The 25,609-nt window shown below is 47.4% G+C and overlaps 1 protein-coding gene across 7 annotated transcripts in view; it reads left to right on the forward strand.

The window, feature by feature from the left end:
• PAX7 (paired box 7) overlaps positions 1-25,609 on the forward strand; it is an 88,283-nt gene that overhangs the window by 53,603 nt on the left and 9,071 nt on the right. For all 7 annotated transcript variants that reach the window (XM_048967860.1, XM_048967859.1, XM_048967857.1 and 4 more), the window contains 2 exons: positions 1,111-1,276; positions 1,968-2,167. In XM_048967860.1, the coding sequence (XP_048823817.1) occupies positions 1,111-1,276; positions 1,968-2,167 (366 nt within the window). The remainder of the gene's footprint in view (positions 1-1,110; positions 1,277-1,967; positions 2,168-25,609) is intronic.

Below are 25,609 nucleotides of genomic sequence, written 5' to 3' on the forward strand. Positions count from 1 at the left end.
TTTGGATGGCAGTGCCTCAGCCCCTTGTAACCCCAGCTTCTGACCTCACGTTGAGCAGCTTGGAAGCCTGATGGAGGATTTTTTTCCCCCGAATGCTTTACACTCTTGATTTTTGCTCCATTTTTTTCATGTTGCTGTGAAATTTAATCGTGTTTCCTAGCCCTTTAGGCCTCACAAAGTCCAGCAGCTGCATTCTCATCTGGCTTGAAAGCTTATCCGCATACTTCTGAACCCCAAACAGGGATCGGTCCTGAGAGCCTCTCTGATTAAATAAAGTAAACCAAACCCAAGAGACAGCCTGAGAAGCACTTCCCACTCTCCAGAAGGGAGATTGCCCATGATAAAACACATCAGTGCAGACATGAATTTAGAAAAATCTCCCCTCTTGTCTTACAGGTAAACTAGCACTGTAGGAAACACGAGCCCAGCTTTGCACATGCATTAATACTGCATCTGTTTTAATGCATAGAGATTTAAATTGGCTGCAGTACAATGCTAGAGCACACTGCAATGCCTCTTGCAAGGAGAGCATGTCTTAGCATACAGACAACAGTGATTTGCTGCAGTACAGAGGAGCTAAGAAAACCTTGTATTCCCTCCGGTCTGGTTGTATCTATTTAGCTTGTCTAACATAGAAACCATGATGCTAATCTGTCTATTTATCCCTCCTAACAGTGCAGCCGTGTTGCTATTATGGTACTTAATCCTTCAGCATAATTCACATAGTTGTCAGATAACGAGGCAGAATGGCCAGGTGGTAGCAATGCATCTATTTGGTATGGACTGACTCGGAATACACAAGCTGAATTATTCCTCTTCTTCTCACCCTGCTGCTGATAGAACCCTCCCGTGCTCTTAATGATGTCTTTCACAATATTAAATGCCTGTATCTTTACCCAGGAGACAGGGCAGTGGTACTGTTGTAATTTGAGAGAAAGGAGAGTAAGGAATGGGGACAAATACCCTGAAAGTCAATGCCAGGCCGCAAACTTGAACCTATCTTTGGCCAGTGCAGTGTCTCAGATTGCCATTGGATGCGTTATCAAGACATCATCCAACTCAAGTTTATTTTTGGCCAGTCACACATCATCTTTTCTATCCCTGTCCCAGGTGTGGTTCAGCAACCGACGAGCGAGATGGCGCAAACAGGCGGGTGCAAACCAACTCGCAGCATTCAACCATCTGCTGCCGGGGGGCTTCCCACCCACAGGAATGCCAACTCTGCCCCCATACCAGCTGCCAGACTCCACCTACCCAACCACCACCATTTCCCAAGGTAAGCATTCATTTGCCCGCTCTGCTCCTCTCCTCTTGCCCTACATCACCCTGTTGGCCATTCTTTCCTTGGTTTGCCCTCCATCATCCCATTGACCATTCCTTCTCTGCTTTGCCTTACATCACCCTGCTGGCTATTCCTTCTCTAGTTTGCACTACATCATCCCATTGTCCATTCCTTCTCTAGTTTGCACTACATCATCCCATTGTCCATTCCTTCTCTCCTTTGCCTTACAACATCCCATTGACCCTTCTCTCCTTTGCCTTACAACATCCCATTGCCCATTCCTTCTCTCCTTTGCCCTACAACATCCCATCAGTCATTTCTGATTTGTGACATTCCTCTTAGACCTCTGTAACAGGTAGGTGGTTTTCCTTTGTTGTGAAGACCAGCTTTTGGCTCACATCAATGGAAACTCCGCTTTTTCCTCTGGAGAGCAGGTGGATCTGCTCTGCTCACTGTCCCATGGTCCTTTCTGCTACACCAGTGTGTCTCACATCTGTTCCACTCAGCTTTGAGGTGAAGATTCCATCAGTCCAAAGCAAACAACATGGGCCAAGCTGGATGTGGCCCTGGGCAACCCGGCCTAGTATGTGGCAACCCTGCCCACAGCAGGGGGTTGGAACCAGATGGGATTTAGGGTCCCTTCCAACCCAAGCCATCCTGTGATCTTATCACCACCTCTTTGCAGATGGAGGCAGCACCGTGCACAGACCCCAGCCCTTGCCACCATCCACCATGCATCAGGGAGGGCTTGCTGCTGCCGCTGCAGCTGACTCCAGCTCTGCCTATGGGGCCCGACACAGCTTCTCCAGCTACTCAGACAGCTTCATGAATGCTGCAGCTCCTGCCAACCACATGAATCCTGTTAGCAATGGCCTCTCTCCACAGGTATGTGACCCGCTTCCATTCTCTTTCTTTGGCTGAGAACATTTGGCTGGTCCAGATCCTCTGAGAGCAGGGCAGGCTTCAGGCTATCACAATGAATTATAGTTAACAAGGGAGTTATTGTTATTGTCACGAGTTCTTGGAGGCGGCCTAGTTAAAGCAATTAGTTAATTTGTTTACCGGCGGTATCCCGATCCTGAGCTCAGCACTGTACTGCCAGAGCATTTGCATCCTGTTAGTTACCACATTCAGGACATCACACTGCGGATGTCAGGACCTAGAGCATTGGTGTTTGCCTTCTCAGTGCTCCAGAAGGATTTCTAGGGCAGAAATTATGTTACTCGCTTACTTCTTACCCTGCCAAAGGTCCAAGCAGAGCCCTGCCTTGTCCCAGCTGCCTTCCAAAGGTTATCACCTGGCTCTGTCCTATTTCTTCCAATTGCATGCATGGCATTGCACGCTGTGTGTAGCAGAGAAACAAGCCTCAGCAGTGTGGAGGTTAAGTCCTCCATCAGCAGCAGTTCTGGAGAGAGCAGAGAGAAGGGCTTGGGCTATGTGTGTGTCACGGGATGCAGCTCCTGTTCTTGGCCAGTGAGCCCTGCAGAAGTCAGTGGAGATGCCAGGATTTGCACCAGCTGGGAATGCACCCCCTACCAAATCCATCTCTATCACCGTTATGGATAAAAGTTCTAACATTTGTTACCTCAGTAGGCAGAGGTCTTTGGTTTACTGGACACAAATCTGTTTTCCAAATGCACGTTTCCTTTTAAGTGCAGTAAAGCACATACCATACGCTGAGCATCAACAGCAATGACTCGTATTTATGCAGTGCCTGCTGTCCTGAGGGCTGCCAAATGTTTTCCACTTTTGCTCTCAGTCAGTTGTGAGATATGGAGACTCATGAAGTGCCCGTGATTTTGGAATGGCCAGTAACACTATTTAGGACAGGAAGCACAAAATAATCTGAAACTACTGGGAGAAATTAGGTAGGCATCTGAAATGAAAAGGCTACAACTGTTTAGAGAGGGATCCAATAAACGGGGACATCACAGAGGTAGATAGATTTTAAGGTCCAATAACTTGTGATTTCTCAAGTGTGAAAACAAACATAGAGTGTCAGTGGAAAGAGGGAAATCTTGCAGCTCCTCTGAAACAGTATAAAAATCCCACTTCTATCTTGGGATGGTCGTAAGATAGAAAACGTGTGACTGGTGTGGGGCTGAATATTGCCACAAACAGTGTGGTTTTGTGGGGGAAATAAGGAGACATCATTCTGACAAGGGGTTTCTAATGGCACCAGGCTTGGGAGATGAGCATACAGTATGGGATTCAAAGGCAGGTTAGCTAGTCCAGGGCACATGATTAATTCCTATTCTCACAAGTGTAATTTAGCACCAAAGAATAAGTTGGGGGTGAGATCCACGTGATAAGCTGCACACGCAGCAGACGTGTACAAGTCCATCGTGCGATTTCCATTTCTGTACCTTCATCATCTACTTATGGCCCCGCTCGCTCAATCAGAGGCTCATGGAAATGACCATACCAATGCTTTTTCTGTGCTTATCCCTATCCCAAATTACCCTGCCCCCAGGCTCAGGGTAGGGGAAGATAGAGGCCTGAGCCAATAAGCCCTTTGTATGGGAAAGAGAGGATACATTATCTTGCAGTCCTGAAGAAAAGAGAGCTTTGCACCCCCAAGAAGGGGAGATTCCCATTTTCCTAATGCTTCTAATCATGTGAGGGCCAAGATATCAGCATATAAATTCTTCTATTTCTTTTGTGCCTGGTGAGGCTAACCCAGGTTATTTTACGACTGCTTTCTGTTTACTGATCTTGCCAACTCACTGCTTTCCTAAGCTCTCTGCTGTTCCCAGTGGAGGGATGTGAGAAATGCTCTTACCCTCTTGAACAAGAGCTGTTAGAAATGTCCTCTTTTACACAGCGAGTATAAGTAGAGGATAGAGAATGCTTTGCACAACTTACATGAGCACAGTTCAGCCATTCATCTGAATTACAGGTAAAACCTCAACGCTCCCACCCTCCTGTGCTGCTCTCTGTGACATCTCCAGGGCTAAATACCAACTGCAGGGAAGGACGGAATTCAAGAAGTAGGAGAAAAAAAACCACCAAAAAACCAACCAGCAAACTTAAAATGATGGCAGTTTGTCTGAGCTGCAAACAGACAGTTCTCTGGTTTCATCCCTCAGCAGCAGCAGGAGGGAGATTTCTTTGCAGTTTAGACAAGGCGGTGGGGGCTGCCAGCTCGGAGCTCCCAACATTTGCTCAGCATGCTATCCAGTTACCCTGGGATTGGGTGTCCCAGCCAGAATCCACCAGACGGGCCCGGTGCTGGCAGCTGAAATTCAAGAGGAGAAGCATGGCATTTCCATTCCCACAACAGAGAAAAGGGGATTTACGTTTGGCCTCTGCAGGCTTGGTCCCCCCACGCTCGGTCCTCCCCTCCTGACACAAAGGGCAGACATTGCTGAGTTTTACCCAGACTTCACATGGGAAATGGCCACGTTTCTTGCTTGTTTTCCAGCCCACAGCTTTGTGCCTTGTCCCTGCTCTGCTCCTGGATCTGTACAACGCTTCCCAGCAGGGACGTCCAGTTGACCCAGTTTAGAAGTCATTGTGCCTCCGTTCCAGACCTGAGTAGTTTGGTCTTCAACTCCCTCATCCTACGGTGATGTTTGAGGGACATGGTTTAATTCATCACGGTGGTGATGAGTTGATGGTTGGACTAGAGGTCTCTTCCAGCCTTAATGATTCTATGAGTGGGCATGGTGGTGATGGGTTGCTCAGCTGGATTAGATTACAGTGGTCTCTTCCAACCTGAGTGATTCTATGATGTAAGAACACTGCCTCGGTTGTGCAAAGAGTCCCACACAATTAAACCACTATTTAGAATGATCCCACATGCCATTCTCTGCCCCAGACCTTCCTGGAAGTCCTCAGCGTAACCCGAGCAGTTATTTGGGATAGCTTTGTGCTGGGACAGCCTTTGTAGGAAAGATCTTGCTCTGAGTGTTTCAAAAAGCAATCATCAAAGCAGGCCAGCTGCAGCCAGATGTGTCCCCCCACAACTGCCAGGGGCTGCAGCAGTCACGGATTGTCAGAAAGCTGCTCTGGACAGTGGAGAACATCACAGTGAGGTCCCCATCTCCTCAGGGTATTTCATAAATCCCTCTTAAATACTTCCAACTCATTTTCATCTCACAGATGATTTCCCATTTGTCTGGGATCACCTAACAAACTGAATTACTGCAATGCCAGGTACCAGGACATCCTTAGCCATGTGCTGCATCACATTTTGCATCATCTCTGCTGAAGTTCAGACCTTTGCTATCTGAGAATCACCTCTCACTGTGTGTGAGGTTCATCACTATGTTTATCATCATCAGTGTGATGGTAAACTCAGTATGAGCCCAGTTAAGTCCAGTTGAGCATTTCCCTGATGGTCTTTCAGGATGGTTTTTGGGGGACGTGGTTTAGCAGGCATGGTGGTGATGGTTGGACTACATGATCTTAGTGGTCTTTTCCAACCTTAATGATTCTGTGGTTCTGTGAGGTGTGGGAAGTGGGAGGAAATTGAGCTGATGAGTACCTTACAAGTCAGTGTAAAGTGAAAATGAAAGGTCGAGCCTTTGTGATGATGGGAGATTCCCTGGGTACTTTTTAAATGGCAAATAATTCTCATGTTTTATTGTATTTTGAGCTACTTTCCTTCTAGCACATCTCTTCTGCCTCTTAGAATGTCTTCTGGTCTTCAGAAGGCTTCTGTTTACTGCTTCACCTCCTCAAATCTCTGCTTCCAGAAGGCTTTCGCTCCAGGCCTGTATTTCAAATGTGTCTCACCATCCACTGTGGCACGTTGGGGTCTTGTGAGGGATTGTCCAAAAGCAAAAGACGGTTGGTTTATTGCAAATGGCTGCTGTCTATCTGGAGAATGTGTTAAGGCAGAGTTAAGAGCCAGGCGCTCCCTGTGCTTCCATCACATGTTATTTCTGAGAGCTTTGGATCTTTCAGCAAACCCACAGGATCGCCCAGCGATTAAGACAGCTCCAGAAATGCTGAGAGCCAAGAGAAACTTGTTCATCATCTCATATTTGTTGCTTTAATTTTCGGAGGGCTTTCAGTGGCTTTTTTTGCTCCACAAGCAGGTTCATTCCCAGTGTAACAGCCATAGAGCCAGCGCAGTCGGTGTGGCTGTGGCTGAAAACCAAAGGTTTCCAACCAAATCTTGGAATCGGGTTTTACAACTTCAGCTTTATCACCATTCCTGGAGGGAGCCTTGAAGCCACAAAGCTGGGCTCTGACCACACGTTTTCACTCTAAACCCAAAGTTCTCTTCAGTCTACCCAAGCGTTGCATTTCCCGACACCATCCCAGCTCTTCCCACTGCCCAGGGTAATGTTTTCCTCAGCCCCACTGGGGTGGGATTAGAGATGATCTGAATGTGAGAAGAGCCAGCTGCAGCCTTTTTTTGGGGGGGGGGGGGAGAAACCTGGCAATGGGGAAGGACACGATGTTAGCTGGCGAGAGGGGAGCAGGCATTGCAGTGTCTGGCTCCTTCCTGCAGTGACATGGATCCTTTCTGTCTGCTTCTTCTTCTTTTTTTTTTTTCTTTCCAATTTTTTTTTTCCTTTTTTTTTTTTTCATTTCTTTTCTTTTCTTTTTTTCTTTTTTTTTTTTTTGCTGGAGACACTGTGCCTTATAATAAGCATTCAAAATGAGTCTTGCTGGGCCAGGAGAAGGGGAGGGGAAGAAAGAGGGGGAGGAGAGGGTGAGATTTGGGGGGGGGGGGGGGGGGGGAGGGGGAAAGGGAGGAGGGGGTTTAAATAGCAAAGAATTAGGAAAAAAAAAAATCTGATGCAAATCACTAGTAGAGAGAAAATTATGTGCAATTACCCAAGCGATACTGGGCAGCCGTGCCCACCCCAACCAACAAGATCTCATTAACAAGCAGAAAATAAGATTGAAATGGTGTGTAAAAGAGCTGAAAAATGAATTTGAATGCTGCATTTGTCCACAATTACCCCCTCGTTCACACATATTTTATTGCAATTTTTTTATTATTCTTAATCTTTCCATCCCTCAAAGCAGATTGGGAACATCCTGGCATTACAGTTGCTGAGGGAGGAAGCATTAAGGATTCCCCGTTTCCCTGAAAGGAGACCCTTCTCCAGCTCGAATTTTAAAGGGTTGGTTTTGGACGGATAAGGATTCATTTCCCCGGCTTATCTTGGTGTAGGAACATGTTCTTCTCATATTCTTTAACCTCTGTCGCTCTTGGGTGCCACCCCACACGAGGGCTTTTTCCTTTCCCCCTGGTTTCCTCCACCATCCTTTCCCATCCCCTTTCTCCATCCCGTGTTTTCATTCCATTCCTTTTCCATTCTCCTTTCCCTCTCTCTTACCCCTCCTTTTCCATCCCATTTTCCCCCCACGTTTTGCCCTGTTCCCCATCTCTCTAGAGGGCTCTAAATCCCTAAAACGAACTTCTTCCCTTTCCAACCATCCCTCTTTTGGGTCCCATCCACTCCTTACACCCTATTTCTTCCCCACAGACTGGCTTTCCTCCTTAAAGCAGACCATACACAGGATTTTAGGAGGAGAACGTGCTCAAACCCGTGTCCTTTTCCTCCATGGAGAGTCTGGCTCTGTTGAGACCACGTTGGCACTTTCCCTTACATGGTGTCAAATGCAGCTCCATCTCTCACAGCATTTAATGCATGAGTCCCAGGGAATCTGGTGCTTTCTCCACTAAAGTTTCATTTTTTTATTCCCCCCCTGTATTTAACCAAGCAGAGCCCATCTGCTCTTGTCAATTAGACGCCTCTGCTACGAGCAGCAGCAAAAGGGAAGAATGGAACATTTTTCTCATGTGAAAACAGAGATGCTTTTTTTTTTTTTGCCTGATTGCTATCGATGTTGTTCCTGCAAGCACAGGAGCAGGATCCAAAATGCTTTCCACCCATCTTCCCTGTGCAGCAAAACCATCTTCCCTCACTTTTTACATCTATTGGGCTCATAACTCGGGCTGAAATAACCATAGTCCCTCACTTTTCCCCTGTGCTTGCAAGAAAGCGTGCTCTTAGCCCCTGTTCAGGGTGTGAGATGAGGCTTTGTGGGTTTCCTTATTTCTTTATCCCACTGAAAACTCACTAGGAACAAAGAAGCACCTCGTTACTTCAACCCCAACTCTAGAGCTCTGGGTAGCACTGATTGTGTTTGTTCTGAACGGCTCCATTTCCACCCCATTGGCTGTGCTCTGTGTGTATTGCTGAGATCTTTATAGGTGAGAAAGGCTGATTTCGGAGCAAACCATTGCTTCCTGAGCCTTGGGATTTTAAGAGGAGCCTCAGTAAGTTCAGGAGGTCCAGGATCAGACTGTGTGATGTATCAGAGATAGACAAAATGGGGAGAAAGGGGAATGAGGAGAAAATAGGGGAAGAATACAAAGGAAAAAAAACCAGTGAGACCAACAAGAGGAGGAATAAACACAGGGAGGTGTGATGGTGCCACAGACCAGGAGAATAAAAATGCAGGATTATCCCCACTTTTCATAAAAAAAGGGACTGGAGACAAGGCAGGCAGGGATAGATAGAGAAAAGGAGAGATGAGCAATTAATACAGCATCCAGCCTGGCAACAGGCAGGTCAGAGTGACCTCTGGCATTCAGAAGCAAGAGCTGCTGCCAATGGAACCAAGGGGAAACAGCGGGGAAGGGCAGCGCTGGGACATGGGATGCAAAATAGAGGGGAGGCTTAAAAGGGAGGAATGCAACAAAAGGACTCAGAGGCAGGACTTACAGCCTTGCACGCCTGCCTGCACGAGGGCATCGATATCCGTGTGTGCACACCAGTGTGTGTGCCCGTGCATTGTGTGTGCCTGTTAAAGCCTGGCCATGGGGGAACAGCTGTGCTCCAGCTGTGCCCTAGCTGTGAAAAGCTGTCTGTGATAGGAAAAACCTACAGCAGTGGGTCAGGCACGAAGCCCAACGTGCGCCTTCTTTTTTTCCATGAAGAGAGATCGTGGAAAGTATATTGAATTCAGAGGGTGGGGGAGAGCTGTAGAGCTATGAGGAGCTGGAACAGGTTGTGGGTCCATGACCTCCAACTTTTCTGGCCCTAATGGGGGTGCTTTGAAAGGGAAACCCACGCTTGCTCCCATCCCAAAAGCTATTAGCTGCTGGGACTGCTGACAGCACATAGGTGCAGGTTGCAAATGGGACATCCAGGGGCTGGGAGGGCAGAGGGGACCCTGGGGCTGCATCCCCATCCCCAGAGCATCCTTTGGGGCCGCTGAGATGAGCCGTGCACGTTACACCCCAAAGCATCAGGAGGGGCTCGTGGGGGAGATGTGCACTAAAGGAATGCTGTGCCAGTCTTTAGTGTGAGATGAGAATTTGGACATTGCATCAGCTTGCTGGTTCCTAATGTGCCGTGCATGGAGAGGGAGCAGTGTGTGGCTGTGCTTGAGCAGGATGGGGTTATAGGGTTGTGCTTCTATAGTGTGTGGAAGGCATAGAAGCTGGGAGATACCCTATGGGGTGCTACAGGGTTGTAGGGTGCGTGGCACCCGGTGGTCTGCTCCTTGCAAAGGCAAAAGGGAGATGCTTGGGTGCTGCAAGATGCTGCTGCCTGCCCCCCCATCTCCCCCCAGACAGATCTACTTACAGCGGGGGCTGGAGATCAGAAATCCTAGCAGGGTCCGGGGTGGGCGAGCAGGGAATTGATCAAAGGTGTGGAGGGTCTTAGCTCGCCGCGGTAAGCTGGAGTCAGCCCTTAAGCCTATCCAGTTTGGAGATGAGGGGGATCTTATTTCAGGAAATAAGTACCTGAAAGGGGATCGTGAGCAATGCAGGAGAACCGTGGGGAGCTGCTTGTTGGGAGAATAGGAAAACTTTTTGGGAAGGATGCTGGGAGGGGAACGCTCCCAGTGGGGAATGGGGAAAGCAAAGGCTGCTGTTCGTCTGTCTGTCTGTATGTCCTTGAGCTCCAGAATGGCACAGAGCCCCTCGCTGCCTCCTCTCTGCCTCTCTCCCAGCTTCTCTTCCCCCTCTCCCTTCTTCCTCCCGCTCCTCTCCTGCCATTTGATGTGGAGGAGAGCTGTCTGCCACTCCGCGTCTGTACCGAGAAGGGATCAGAAGTTGCAGCGAGCGCTCGGCGCCTCTCCTTTGATCCATGTCCTGAGGCCTGCTTGACAGCGAAAAAAAGCATGGAGACAAAACGACTCAGTCAAAGTGATTCCTGACAACTGTCTCCATGAGATAAGGAAGCTCTCTGTGTCTTGGTTTTTTTTTTTTTTTTCTCTCTCCTTTTTTTTTTTTTTTTTTTAATACCGCCTCTCCGCTTCCATAAGAAGCGGAGTCACTTTAAACCAGAAGAGCTGCACGGAGAACAGCGCGAGCAGGGAGCGCCTGGCTGAGCTTTATCACATTTCCCGTCTCCCTTTCCATTCCTTTACCCTTCTATTTCTTCCTTTTTTTTTTAAAACCCCCTTTTTTTTCCCATTTCCTCCTCCATGCCGTGTTACCCTGCTGCCTTACCCCGCTGATGCTGCTAATTATGGTTTCAGAGAAAGCCCAGCACGTTTGTAGGTGACCAGGACATCATTCAGCTCAATCCCAACCAGAGGGAAATGCCTGCCTTCCCCACGAGGGGCTGGGGGGCAGAGAGAAAGCCCCGTACACTATCTGACAATAAGCAATCCTTTTAGGGATCGGTGGCAGGCCTCATTAATAGCGAGGCATTACGCCCCGCCGGCCACTTAGAGATGTTCCCCTGCTGCTGAGCCCCAGATTTTCGTATTACTGCTTTATTTTTCTTGCCTGGTTCATGTCGGGCAGGGAAGTGCCCCCTGCTTTCCCTCCGGGTTCCCTGTAGGAATGCGTTTGCAAGGGCTCAGTGACACTAATCTCCACGGAAGGGATGCGGGTGGGATGGATGCAAAAGGGACGTGGGAGCTCCTTGGAGAAAGGCAGATGCTGAGGGAATGCTGGATCCAGATGTGGAGCTTGGAGAAACAGCTGCTCGCTTTCCCATCCTCAACTTCATACAGATTGAGGTCTTCCTGAGGTGGCAACAGCTCCAAGGAGAAGGTTTGGTGGTCACCAATAGGATGAGGGACCGACCCCATGCTCCAGTAGGATCCAATGATGGATCCCTCTTCCCCTCCACTCACTGTAATTAGGCTTTTGTTGTAGGTTTGCTCCAAAGTGAGACCCCATTAGCATGCAGGATGGGGGGTGGCGTGGACGAGGGGGGACACGGAGGGGGAGTTTCCCTTCCCCCCAGAACTGCGCTGCGCTGCGCTGATAAACAGTAAATATCGGGGAACAGGATTTCCACATTATCTGAGCGCGGCAGAAAATCAAAATTTCAGTCTAAATCCGAGGAGACGAGGCTCATAAGCTCCTCCAGCTGATACAGAAGCCGAGCCCAGCCAGCAAGGCTCAGGAGGCACAAAATAACATTTTTTTTTTCGTTCCAAAAAAAAAAAAAAAAAGAAAAAAAGAAAGAATGAATGAAAGAAAAAAAAAATAGAAGAAAAGAAAAACTAAAGAACGAGCAAGAGGAGAAAGCAAGAAATATATGGGGGCTGGATTGCAAGAAGGGGGAAGAGGTAACGCAGAGCATTGGAAATAAAGGGAATAAATAGGAAATAAATACCCAGGTGTATTGAGGACAGGGAGGGGGCTGGACACTGCCCATACAATGAACTTTCCAATCGACAGCTCTGGCTCTGCAGAGTGTTGCTTGGGGATCGACCTGTAGGACACTGACAGCTGCTGGAGGATGATGGCAAACCTTTAATTAACGATTAGAGTGCGCAGCTGAGCACAAATCCAGCCCCGAATTAGGAGCCACATGGGGTCTCCCAGACCCTAAAAGCCAACATAGGATTCAGCAGCTCTGTCTGACAGCTCTGATGAGGTCCTGGGCTGCACGTGCTGCTCATTGCGTTCCCATGCCCTGCCCTGGCCCTGCAGCCATGCCCATCTGAGAGTGTCGTCTCTCACACAGACATTTTGGGGTCTGCGTTGCCTCCAGCTGGCTTCTAAGTATAAACTCTTTCCGTTCTGTGAAGATCCAGGGGACATCTTCCTGGATTCTGTCCCAGAATGTAAGATGTCCCATTGTGTAAGAAAGATGTCCCACTGCTTTATGCGTTGGCTCAGATCTTGTTCTGTGCTCTTTCTTTTCTCTGGTATTGGGGCAGTTGGTGAAAGCCGGTTTTCCTGGGGTATTTGTCCTTTCCCTTCTCATGGAGATAACTCAGAAGTCCTAAAGCTGAAGCCCAAAGTCCCAAAGCTGAAGATCAAACTAGAAGTGACATCGTCGTGTCCACATCACCTGGCTCCGAGCTTGGAGTGACTGAGCCATTCTGCATCAGTTTATAATCTGGCTGTGCCCATCAAAGAGCAAGATTCTCTTTAAACAATTAAGATACAATATTTGAAGATCCTTTGGCAGGCATGCAGGGCTCTCTTCTGCTGTTGAGCAGGTGGAGCTTTGCCTTGGGTTTCATTGGCACAGCATTTGGGCCTCCAGTAAGCACAAGAAAGGCAGATGGAGCACCAAAGTGTGCTGAACAGTCTGCACCAATGTGTATGTATGATGTAATATATATAAGCCCTCCAGGAGACACATAGAAAGGTATGGGGATATGTCACCCCAAATATTTCCAGCATCTCTTACTACCCGTCTGGCACAGCACGGAGACTCAGGAGGCTCTTTCTCTTGCCTTGGCCAAACCATGGTGTGCTCTGGTTTTTTTTTATTCTCATTGCATCCAGGTCTTTGCGCCAGCTCCTCATCTGAATTCTCCCACCAGTGCCAGAAGGTTACTGGTTCCCCCATCAGCTCTTTCTGCTTCCCCCGTGGCTCATTACCCAGCTCCTGCCTCTCTCCCCTTGCTTTATTTCACCTGGGGTCTCAGAGCTGCAAGAGGGTTTCTCAAACCACTCAAGAGCCACAGGCTTGTCTGGAGGGCGAGAGGTCAAGTACTAGCAAGTGTTTCCAGTTAGTTCCAGATACCAGCCTGACAGGTGGGTGCCTCTTGATTAATTCCCAGCTCCCCTAAATGATCCCATGGTCATGTGCCGTGGTCCTGTTCAAGCCTAGGTAAAGTTGGTGGGGGGGAAGAGGAGAATATTTGAATGAATCATAGAATCTTTTGAGTTGGGAGGGACCCTTAAAGGTCATCTAGTCCAACTCACCAAGGGAGGGGACAGTAGAGTCTGTTGTGATAGGAAAAGGGGAAATGATTAACTAAAAGAGGGGAGATCTAGACTGGATAAGGAGGAAGTTTTTATAGTAAGTATGGTGAGACATTGGCATAAGTTGCCCAGAGAGATGATAGAAACCCCATTCTCAGAGGCACCCAAGGTCAGGCTGGATGGGGCTCTGAGCCCTGATGGATCTGTAGGTGTCCCTGCTCACTACAGGGGGTTGGAACAGATGGCCTTTAAGGGTCCTTTTCAACCCAAACCATTCTATTATTCTCCTCTTCAGGCTGTTGTCATTTAAAGGTAGCAACAGCAGAATACTGCTCAAGATCTTTCCTCTTATCTAACCCACTTCCTCTGGGGCAAGGTCGTTTTATATTCTCTGTATGATAGAGAGACAGGAATCATCAGAAGATCAGTCAGACCTTGGAAAAGCTGAATCACTCTTTGTTGATGCTGTGAACTATGGAGAGATGCACTGGTCCCATTGGCACCTGTCATTCCATTTCATTGGAATAGCCCAGCCTTAAGGAGTTCTCACCCCCTCTTTCTCTCATTCCCTTTCACGTACATTGGTTTATAAATGTGTCCAGAAATGCTGCAATTCTCACAAGACAACATCTGTGTTTGCAATGCATGCTGAAGAGCAGGGAAGGACAAATCCAGCATCCTATGAGTGTTACAACCCAATGAGGAGGAAAACATCCAGCAAAGCTGAGGTCTTAGGGAAGCAGTCAATGCCTGAGCACTGCATTTTTATTTTATATATTTATATGTATTATATGTATATATTGCTCAAGGACATGATTTACAGGTGGGTTGTTAGGGTAGTATGGCTAGGTTGAGGTTGAACTTGATGATCTTGAAGGTCTTTTCCAACCTGAGCAATTCTATGATTCTATGATAAATATACATATAACCTTATTAATTTTTTTCCTTGCTGCATCACTTGCTTATTCAAATACTGCCAATTTCACCGTGGATCTGATATCAGCTCCCAGCATCTCCCAGCCTCAGTGCTTGGGTTATATATGAAGAGAGAGAGAGGGGAGAAAAACTGCAAGCAAAATAAAAGCTGCTATCTGACAGAATCTCTCCTGGGGATCTCAGTTATTAAAAAAAAAAATAGGAATCATTTTTCTCTTAGCTGGTGTTTGTTAAACGTGCAGGAGCCATAGGCAAATTTTTGCTAATTTTGTGCATGCTTTTATCATACTGTTGATTCACTGGCAGCTTTATCCTCCGATAAGTGGATTAGTTGTTGAGCTAAACAAAAAGGTGTTTGACAACCAGGAAGCTCTAAAGAACATATTTGTTTTCCAAATAATGGAGCTGTGTTTGTTGCTCAGTGCAGTGTGGGGTGTTGTTGTGAATTTCATTAGCCGAAAGGAAAGGCCTCAAAGCTTTTCTTCCTTATACAAGGCAGTGGTTCGGTAGGAACGTCTCCATCCTATGGTGGCAGGTTATTTGTATTGATTTCCTTTGGTCTGGCAGCTCAGCTTTGGAGTGATGCTGTTTAGATGGGAGAGGTGTCAATGGGCGTGCATTTGGGGCATCTCCCAAACCACCAGGCAACAGGAGCAGAGATCCCTGGGTTTTCTCTCTACATCCTCAGTTGGGTTAAACCATTCCTGCCCTTGTGAGCAACCTTACAGGTTTGTTTGTCTCCAGCCACAAGTTATTTCTGTTTCCCCAGCAATGAGGGGTAAGCAGCATGGGCTTGCTTGTTGGTTAGCAGAGCTTTATGGCTTATAATTAATCCTGATTTGTAGGACTGGGAGCTAAACTGAGGGCGCGAAGAGATAAATGGACCAAGTGGAAGAGAACAGGGCTAAAATAATGAGCTTAGCTTTATCTGAGACTTTCATCACAGTATCTGAGCATCTCATCATCCTGGAAAGCGTCTCTTCTCCCTGTACCACAGGGATGGTTGTTATCTCTGCGACCAAGAACGGAGGCACGAGGGTTTTGTTCTGCTTAAATTTAGATATGTAAGGTAAGAACCTCATTGCCCTGACTTAGGGTGTAGTCAGGGCCCTTTGGTCTCACCCCAAAGGCCTTCTCTGTAGAAGTACTTTAACCTGCAGTAGTTGTGTATCTATTGATTTTTGGACATGGTTTAATGGGCAGTGTTGGTGGTAGGTGGACAGTTGGCCTGGATGATCTTAGAGGTCTTTCCCAACCTTAATAACTCCATGATTTCTTATGCAATTGCACATTTACTTTATGGAGTCTTCTCCACTCAAACACCCACATCCTTTTGGCTATATCATCGAAGCACCAGGACAGACAGACCAAAATGCAGTCTGTCTGCCTAGCACTCCTCGGTGGGCTTTAATGCTAATGATGCAACGCTGTTTTTCCCTTGCTCATGTCTTAGCCTCACACAATGCTCTATGCTGAGCCATGCCCAAGGAAGGATTGGTGTAGAAGTGCAGAATGATGTGGGTCTGCAAAAGGACAGAGTGACGTGGGTCTATAGAAATGCAAAACAATGTGGGTTTGTGCAATTGGGTCTTTATTTGTATAACGGTGAGAGGCATCAGCTCAGGCTCTTCTCTGGAAATGAAGCATCTTTCAGCACCCTGATGCTGAGCCTTATGTTCTCCCATGTCCTTTTGAGAACCTTGGTGGTTCTACTGCTTGAAACAGACAGCTCCATCCCTCCTGATGTTTTAGGAGCCCACAGCGGTGGGACAACAGCTAGACAAGCCATTCTCACCTCTCAGCTTTACTCACAAGATGACCAAACTGAAGTTTGTTCTCCCTTTGCAAGGGGCTAAAAGCAGCCCCTGGTGGGGAGGGAGATACGAGCCCCAAGGAAAGGGGCTGCAGGGCTTCAGTACTGCACTCACAGCTCTGGCAGAGATTAAATGAGGGGAGGGAGGGAGGAAGGAAAGAAAGGGGGGGGGAAAATGACAGTAGAAGAGCGAAAGGTCCCCAGCTGGCTGTTAGTGGCATCTGCACTCGGAGCCCAGACTCCAGCTGAGAGCTATTTCACTATTTATTTACATGTAATTATTGCTATGAGGTGCAGATATTAACACTGTCAAGAGCAATTTGCCCTGACATTTTTCACTTGCTCTGTTCCCTGACGTTTCGGGTTTGGTGGGATTTTTTTTTTTCTCTCTCTCTCTCTCTCTCCCTTCATCGCACTGCTTCAGTTTTGGGTCCAGGCTTTTTAATCCAGCGCCCTTCGCAACTCATTAAACTTTGAAATTTAATTTTGCCCAGCGAGGAGCTGGGGCACATCTCCCACCCGCCACCCATCCACAGCAGTTCAAGCATTTCCACTCTAAACAAACCAAATTTACCGGTTGCCGCGTTTTCAATTGGAATGCAATCTCCAGCATTAACCTTTGCTTTCGACGCTGCATTTAAAACACAGAGAAAGGTGCTCAACCGTTTATTAGGGGGAGAGTTTGAAGAAGTGTACGTAGAGGGGAGCAGAGAGAGAAAGCAAATGCAGAACAAATATTTTTTGAACCAGAGCCGCGATTGGCATGGAAATCACAACCCATTTCAGAAGGTGGGTTAGGACCACCTAGCACTTCCTACTTCTCTAAGCCCCATTTTTCCCTTCCCTTCCCTTCCCTTCCCTTCCCTTCCCTTCCCTTCCCTTCCCTTCCCTTCCCTTCCCTTCCCTTCCCTTCCCTTCCCTTCCCTTCCCTTCCCTTCCCTTCCCTTCCCTTCCCTTCCCTTCCCTTCCCTTCCCTTCCCTTCCCTTTCCCTTCCCTTCTCCCTTCCCTTCCCTTCCCTTCCCTTCCCTTCCCTTCCCTTCCCTTCCCTTCCCTTCCCTTCCCTTCCCTTCCCTTCCCTTCCCTCTCCTCCTGCCTAAACCATCTGAATTCAGTAGCTGGTGACACTTTAAATTAAGACTTCCGGCCTACACTCGAGCCCTGATTTAATGAGACAGTTGTTGTATGTCATCTAATAAATACCAATTGTGCATTAGGACTTATTTGCCAAGCAGGAGCGGTGATGTGACAAGCACAACTCACCACAGCCTGCTTTTTTTCTCAGCCAATATGGTGCTTGTAATCATTTAGCATTTGTTTAATGCACGACGGAACATATTCCTCCCTAGCAAAGCTCCAACACCCAGTGATTGCCCCTCATGTCCTATAAACCAGAAGGAAAATGATGGGTGTACTCCAGCGTAGGGAAGAGAGCGTGTATTATGAATAAGGAAGAGCTAAATGCTGAGTATTTCTGCAGTGCAAATTTTCAGAAGGCATTAATAATTCCCATTCCTCCATTTTCCCTGCTGCATCTTAGGCCATTTAGCTTTTGGCAGCTGGAGCAGGGTTGGCTCCTACTCTCTTTTGACTTTGTATTGGAATAGAGTCAGGAATATGAAGCTTTTACCCTGTTGCATTTTTTTTTTTCTCCTTTTTTTTTCCTTTTTTTTCTGAATTTGCTTTCTTGGAGTGGGAATAGAAAGAGAGCCAGGCCTGGTGGGAGATATGCCATAGATAAGCCATTTTGGGGCACTAGGATTTTGTTTCTATTGTACAGTGGTAGCCGTTCCTTGGCTGTAGCACTTCCACCTCTCTGCAACACAAGTATTTAACAGTAAGAATGGCTTCAGTTACACATCACCAAATCCCATGTCTGCATGATGCTCACCCTACAGCTGAATGAATAACTGAGGCCAGCAGTGACAAGGAAGACAGATGGGGACATCTTGGAAAGAGCAGAATGGTTCCGTTTCACTCTCTGGAGAGTTTATTTTGCTTTTATAAGCAAAGAGAAAACTCTTTTAACAGGATATTTTATCTTAAGCATGTTTTTGCTACAAATTGCAAGGTTTTACCTTATTTTCATCTCTTTGAAATCAGAAAGTTTGCATTTGCTCTTGCATCCATCGCCCACCCCCTTTCCATTTCCATTTGTGCTGTTTGAAAGTCACTCTTTCATCTAAAAGAAAAGATTGTGTATCTTTTTTTGCCCATAACATTTTCCACCACCTCTCAACCCTCTGCAGACCCCTCACAAAGGGACGTGTAGCACAACGCGGGAGCCCAGCAGTGTCTTCATCTCTGCAGGTGGTGTGTTGGAATGTGATCAGAGCCCAGCATGGGAAATCAACATTCTCTATTCTTAGCTCTTTCTCCCCATGCCTCTCTACTTATCACCTTTATTTGTGGGAACAGGAAGCTGTTCCCACTTTTCTAAGGCTGTCTTATACCTATAGGGACACCCAACAGCATCTGATGGCACTGATGTTTTGAGGTTCCTTAGGCTTGGTTGATTTTAGTGATCTCTCCCAACCTTAATGGTTCTACCATGCTGTAATTCTCTTGTTCTTCATATGAGAGGAGAGGTAAGGCTGTCTGGAACGAAAACCTTGGATTTGGAAAGATCAAATTCCTCCATCCCAAGAAACTTTGGTGCAGTCTTGAATTATCAGCTTTCATTGGGCTCATTTTTCCATTTGTAAGGTGGCAACACTGCTCTGCCTTGTGCTTGTGACAAATACAGCAAAGTTGGAGGGTACAGAGGTCCCAAAAAAGCCTTGAAGGAAGAGGGATGGTGCAAAAATAAGGCACCTCTCTGCTTTCCTCCCAGGTGTGACTCTGGCTAACCCAAGCCATGTCCTGCTGGGACAGGGCCAGGATGCTCAGCTCTCAGTGAGATTCAGGGCGCTTGTAGCCTGGGCTCTCCAATTCATCATAGAATCATAGTTGGGTTGGAAGGGACCCTCGAGGCCATCTGGCCCAACACCCCTGCAGTGAGTAGGGTCACCTACAGCTCAGCCAGGCGTTCAGATCCCCTCCAGTCTGACCTTGGGTGTCTGCAGGGATGGGGTATCACCACCTCTCTGTGCAGCCTCTGCTGGTTGCTATTTCAGAGGAATTCATACTGCTAGGCCTTTCTTTATGGAGAAGGATGTTTTCACTCCACATAATGACCAGAGAACATTGGTTGTGCTGTATCTCTATGACCCAAACACACCCACAGAACTCAGTCACCAGCTGACACGTACATCAACTCCAGCTTTGTGCTTTTTAAGCCAATCCCAGAGTGGGACAAGGATGGGAAGACACAGGGCACGCAGTTTTCCTACGGCTCTAACCCACACACACCAACCTGAACCATCGGTGCTGTCAGCACCGCCAGCCTTAATGCATGGTGAGATATGGCAGCTTGTTTGCACGGCTGTTAACCAGCCTCTCCCATCCCCTTCTTGTCACTGCCCAGTCCCTGCCACAGCCAATCTGTGTCCTAATCTCCATCAATTAACGAGAAACACTTTCACCCCCCATCACCAGGCACCCACCCCGAAGCCTTGGATAAAGAGAGAAGAGCCCCCTAGCCTTGGCCCTCTCCCCCTTTACTTCCCACTAACTCAGCGCAACCAATTAGGCATCTGACACCCGTACTGGCTGACAAATTGTTTCTGTCATCTGCTTTCTGTCTTTCATTAAACGCGAGGCGGAGGGGGGAATAGGGAAGGGAGGGAGGGGGGGCAGGAGATGTGATCTCCCATGCTTAGCGAGGCCAGATACATTAATTACAAAACGGCCATTTGCAGCATGAAAATGCATTAATTAAATTTATGCAATCATTATCTTTAAATAGTCATATCTTTAAAATAATCAGCCCTTCCTGAGTCTTCCCTCTCCTCCGCTAAGTATCTCTAATCCCTTTTCCACCATTTATCTCTGGATCAGCAGCGCCTTGTGTGCTTTTAAACTTCTGCGTGCAGGAGGTGCCTTAAAAACTCTGCTGGAGCACTATGAGTTGTGATCCCTCCATCTCCCCTACTTGGCCATGCAGCAAAGGGCACAGTTTTGCCATTTTCTTATTCTTCCATACAAGGTATTCTCATAAAAGCCGGCTCAATCGGGGGGTTGAGATGCAAAGTGCCTTGTGTTGGTACATCGAGCTGTGCTGTGGTTTATGTGCTCCTCTGGTTAACGTGTGACTGTTCCCTTTTGGTTGAGGTTTAGTTTTAATGAGGTATTGACCCTTCCCATTGGCATAGGCATAGTTTGGCCAGCAGTTCAACGGTGTATCTTTGTTGTTGGGATTTCAGCTCTTTGCATTGGCTAACCATGTGCAGGCTCTGAGTGCAGAAATGCCAAAGCACTGGGGGAAGAGGTAATCCCATCCCCTGCTTAAGTAAGCACCTCTCACACTGCGGGGAAACGCCAGCCCAAAAACCTTTGTGAGAGCTGGAGGACTCCAAGAGGGATATTTATCTCCACTCGAATCCTTTAGGGCTTTCTTATCGCTTCTGGTTAAAGATTTTGTTCTGCTCTTTGTGCATCTGCATCGTTTTTAATAAATCCTACATGGTATTTTTTTTTTATTTTCCCCTATCTGCAATGCCTGGTGGGCTGATGTCCAATTAGACAGCAGCCCATGTGGTGCTGTTTGCATCCAAACCTCACGTTGTGTTCATCAAGTCATTAGTTCAGGATTAAGGCCAGGTAGAATTTGGGGGGGGGGGGGGGGGGAGGGGGGATGTTTCTGCAGTGAGCTCAGGAACAGACGCACAAGAAAATCCCTTTGACACCCCAGTCATCCCCAAACCCTCCAGAGGGGGTGTTAGGAAACCATAAGTTGTTTGGATCCAGCATGAAGGTGATCAACTTAATGTAAAGGTGATTAACGCAAAGGGCTCCGTTTTTCCTGGGCCATCCCTGAAGATGGACATTTATGGAGAGAAAGGAGAAGATTTACTATGGAAACAAACAGGGTAGAGGTTGTTGAGGTAGAATGCCTTGGTGGTACGGGTAATCCTGTATTTAAGGCACCGTTTTTAGCAAGATGCTTGCTTTGTTCTCTTGTTTTTTTTTCCTCCTATTTATTTGCAATAATGCCTCCAGTGGACCCCAGGCCTGGGTGGACATAACCCCATTGCCCAGAGCTCAGATCCTACAAGGGTTCTGAAGCTCACATTTGGCAAAAGCAAGGAGCTGCCTGCCTTTAGAAATACCACACTGCTCCCTAGCAGCAGAGAGAAGCCCAAGGGGAGAGCACACGTGTAGGGCTGCAAAAGGCATTTCCTTGGATTCAGGAGCTGTCATTGAGAATTCAACCCTGCAGTCCTGGACAGGATCGGGGTCTGGCTTGTTCATTCATTGGGGTGAGCTGAAAAGAGAAATGGGGAGAACTGGGGAGCAAAGCAAACAAGCAGAAGAGGAGCTGGGAATAGGAAACAGTTCTGATTGTTCCTTTCTCCCATTCTTCTGCCAGCTCAAGTTATTAAGTGTTCTATGCGAGCCTAGCTAGCACTGCACTTGCCGAACTTATCAGGGTTATTTCATCTCCCCATGACCTCCTCATATTTACCATGGGAACCCTGGAGGCATTGGCTTTGCTTAACTGGTGTATCTTACACTGCAGTTAAGCTGGACCTTAACTGATTACAGCCCTCGATTGATCAGAGAAAGAGGGAGGGGAAGAGAAAGAGGAGTCCTAGAACAGATACGCAGGACTATCAGTGCACCAAGCAGCTTCGCCCGAGGCTGGGATATGCCACTCGGGGGATTCTTTGTAGTGCAGCTCCTTTCACATTTATAGAGGCTCCCCTCCACTCTCCAAAAAGAGAGAGAAAAGCAGGCGAGGGGGAGGCATGGAGCGAGCTCAAAGGATCTCAGGAAATCTTGTTTCGAAGCAGTAAGGCAGCACCCGCACTCCATTACCAGTGTCTGCAGGGGGTTGTGATAGTGAGCGAGCGCAGACTGGCTTAGCAAAGGGGAAATAAATATATAAAAGGAGGGAGAGAGGTGGGAGGGGAGGAGGGGAGAAGGAGACCTTTCTGCAAATTTGGGGCTGTCTTTGTTAGCCTCTGCCAATGCGGGGATGCTGAAGGGTGTTGAGGGAGAAATGGCTGAAGTTTCGTCGGGTGTTTCCTTGTGTTGGGTGTATATTCTTGGTGTATATTCTTGCTGTCAGCATGTCTCAGCCTACCCAGAACTGGATGAATAGGTGCTGATTAAAAAACACGACCATTTCCAAAGCTGAACCTAACCTGAGTCCCTCTCAAGGCTTGGAAATGTTTAGGAATTCCTGTTCTCCATGGTTGTGCCTTTCTGCTCTCTCATCTTCGATGACTTTGTGAGTTCTAAAATGCCACAACCAAGATTCATCTTCCTGCAATTAACGCCCAGAGATACCCCATATCCCAACAAAGCAATTTCCCCATGGAGTCCCCAGTGTATTCACCTGGCCCTCACATATTTTGGGATAAAACAGCATCAGGATAAATGCATCTGCATAGGTACAATCAGGTGAATAAAGATGTCAATGGTCAGTAAAGCACAAAGCCCATTTTCAGAGGGAGATGCTCAGCAGTGAACAATAATCAGCCCTTTCAGCAGTTTCAACATGGTAAGGCATGGCTGACTTGAGTCTCACCCAATTATGGGAGGGGTTAGTCTTGATTTTGAAGCACAGCAGGTCTATTTGTTTCCTCTGGTTATCCAGACTGTTAGAAGCTTTAGCATCTGCTTTCACATAGGTGACAGTAGAGCTTGGCTCCCAGGCACCAAGAGCAGTGCTTTGTGTCTCTGGATCAAGCAGTTTTTGATGTAATTCAGCAATGCCTCCCCTCTTCCCTCCAAATTATGCTTCTGCTACAAAGTTCTTCATAGCCATTATGGAATGTTTAACCCCATGGTGCTTCTGGTTTCCTTACAGTATTCCCACTGCAAGAAGAGCTCATTTCTCTTACCCAGACCATCCAGCCTTAAGCAATTTCTCTTACCATTAGAGCTGAGACCTTCCCATTCTTTTGTATAGCTTAGAAACTTTTCTGTAGACCTTCTCCATAATTTGTACATCTCTACAGAAGCAGGGTGCCCAAAACAAGATGCAGTGCTCCAGGTGGAACCTCACCATAGCCTTGAACAATCAGGTAATAACTTCCCACCGCCTTTTTTTCCTAATCCTCCCCTTGTGCAGCCCGCGTTGGCCCGCTTTGCTGCAGCTCACCATTGCATCACCAGCTCCATCTCACCACCAGCATCTCCCCAAGCCCTCTCCATCCTCATCTGTCAAGTGAACAGGGTCGCCTTAGGACATGATGCTCGTCTCCATTTCACCCGCTGTGTCCTAGACTACGCTGAAACATCCCTCAGGTGTTTTAAGTCACTGAAAGGCATTGATGATATTTCTGGTTTTACTGTTCGCTGGCAACCATTGCTGATCACTTTCGAGGGATCCGGCACGCTCTGTCCCATGCTAGCAGGAAGGATCCAGGAACATCTTCTTCTGTTCTGGCTCTGCTCCTGACTCACACATGGTGTGGCATTGGGAAACTCCCAGGTTTCACTCGTCCCCAAACACTTTCCACTGGAGTGGAAGAGGTTATGAGAATGGAACATCGTTGCCCTGGAGCAATCCTTTGCCATTAGTGGTGAACCATTTTTTGGGGGGTATGGCCTTTTTGTCTACATCCATTCAATGTAAATACACTGGTAGTGTTGGTTAGCAAACATTTGCACCACTCCTCACTCACTTTGTAGGAAACACCGGTCAGCACTTCTTCAATCGATAGCATAACAATTAATTCCTACAGCAAAATTATTGCTGCATTTAAATTAAGGGATAAACTCCCATTTACCTCACTGGAGGGGCCTTTTGCTTTTCCAATTCCATCTAAAAGACGTTGGTGTGGTGGTGATGGGTTAATGGTTGGACTAGATGATCTCAGTGGTCTTTCCAGCTGTAATGATGCTCTGATTTTATGAAGTTCAATCCCTGGGCTCCCAGATTTCCTGGGAATTGACTGAACAGATCAGATTTTTTTTAGGTGCAAATAGTATGAAGTTTCTTGGCCTGAATGCAAAACCACTTACTGGATTGGTTTGGCATTTTGAGGTACAGCTCAGCTGGGTCTAGTGGTTTAGAAAATATTCAAAATTAATGAGTTGGCTTTGTGAGTGCAGTGTTAGTGATTGCTGCATAAGTCATTTTAGGCCTACCTAGGGGCATATTTGCATATATTTATCCTCCTTTCAAGTGAAGATCTTTGGGGAGCTATTTATCTCCTCCCAACTCTTTCTTCAACTCTCAGCAGTCCTACGGTCACCTCTTCATTTTGTTCCCATTTAATGTATGTATAGAATAATCAACTCTCCCTCTTCCCATGAAGTGAGAATGAGTGCACAGAGAAACAGAAAGCACCAGTGTGAGGAAAGGTTGCCTTCTGCAAGAGGGAAGGAAAAGATTAGCTGAAAAGGCTGCCAGGGAGAGGTGGAAAAGTTAAAGCTGGGTCCCCACCAAGTAGCTTAGAGGACAGAGCATCACCTGCCCAAAGCAGAAGATGAATCAACTGCAAATAGTGGAGACCAACCCAGGGGTGAAAACCTCATAGGGGAACTCACAGCACATCAGTTGTCTGCTCCCTGTAGGCAGGAAAGCCAAGAGACCCATAGCCTTGCCCAGCATGGCTATCAGATATTCAGAAGTACAGAAATGGTGTGAATGTTGACACCATAGAACCTACAAACACATTCTTCTCAGCAGAAGTCTGTAGGGCTTTTGTCTGATTAGTATTAAATATTCAAACCAATCGTGCTTCCAGCCTTTCCCAAAACTGAGGTTTTCTATCCATTCCTAGGAAAACAACACCACAGCTTCAGAAATACTGCTTACTGCCATGAGCTTTTTTCCCTCTTCAGTCTGCACTCCTTTGGGACCATCTGGCAGCTCCTTTGGAGTTAACACCCTTCAGCTAGTTGCAGATGATTACGTCTTCCCTTTATTCACAACTTAGCCACACTCAGCAGTTTCTAAATGCAGCATTTTTCTAAGGCAGCCTCTGATTTTGGACGCTCTACGCTTTGTCAGATCAGATGCCCAAAAACAGAGACGAGCAGCACTGGGAGCCACTCTGGAAAACGGTGTTTGCAGGCTCTCACCTTCCCATCCTTTTGGAATTTTGGGATGCCATCTCCTCAGAGCATCTCTGCGTCCTCCCTGTTGTCTTGGGCTATTTACACCCTGCGTATGGTGGGCATCCACTCCGTGGTGTTTCAGGGTCTGATGTCACCATTGGGCTGCCTTGCTTTGTCCCATGTCCCAACCACATCTACAGGGCAAGGGTTTGTCACCAAACTTCCCCACTGTCCCTTCCCTGACGTGTGCGTGCCCTTCTCCATCAGAACAGCAGCTCTCCCTATCGTTGTTCGCCCCTCAAGCCCCTCCTGCCCCCCCGGCACACACAACCACCCCCCAACCTCTAACCCTAA

This window comes from Lagopus muta, chromosome 21 (genome assembly GCF_023343835.1).
Source record: "Lagopus muta isolate bLagMut1 chromosome 21, bLagMut1 primary, whole genome shotgun sequence".
Taxonomy (NCBI): Eukaryota; Metazoa; Chordata; class Aves; order Galliformes; family Phasianidae; genus Lagopus; species Lagopus muta.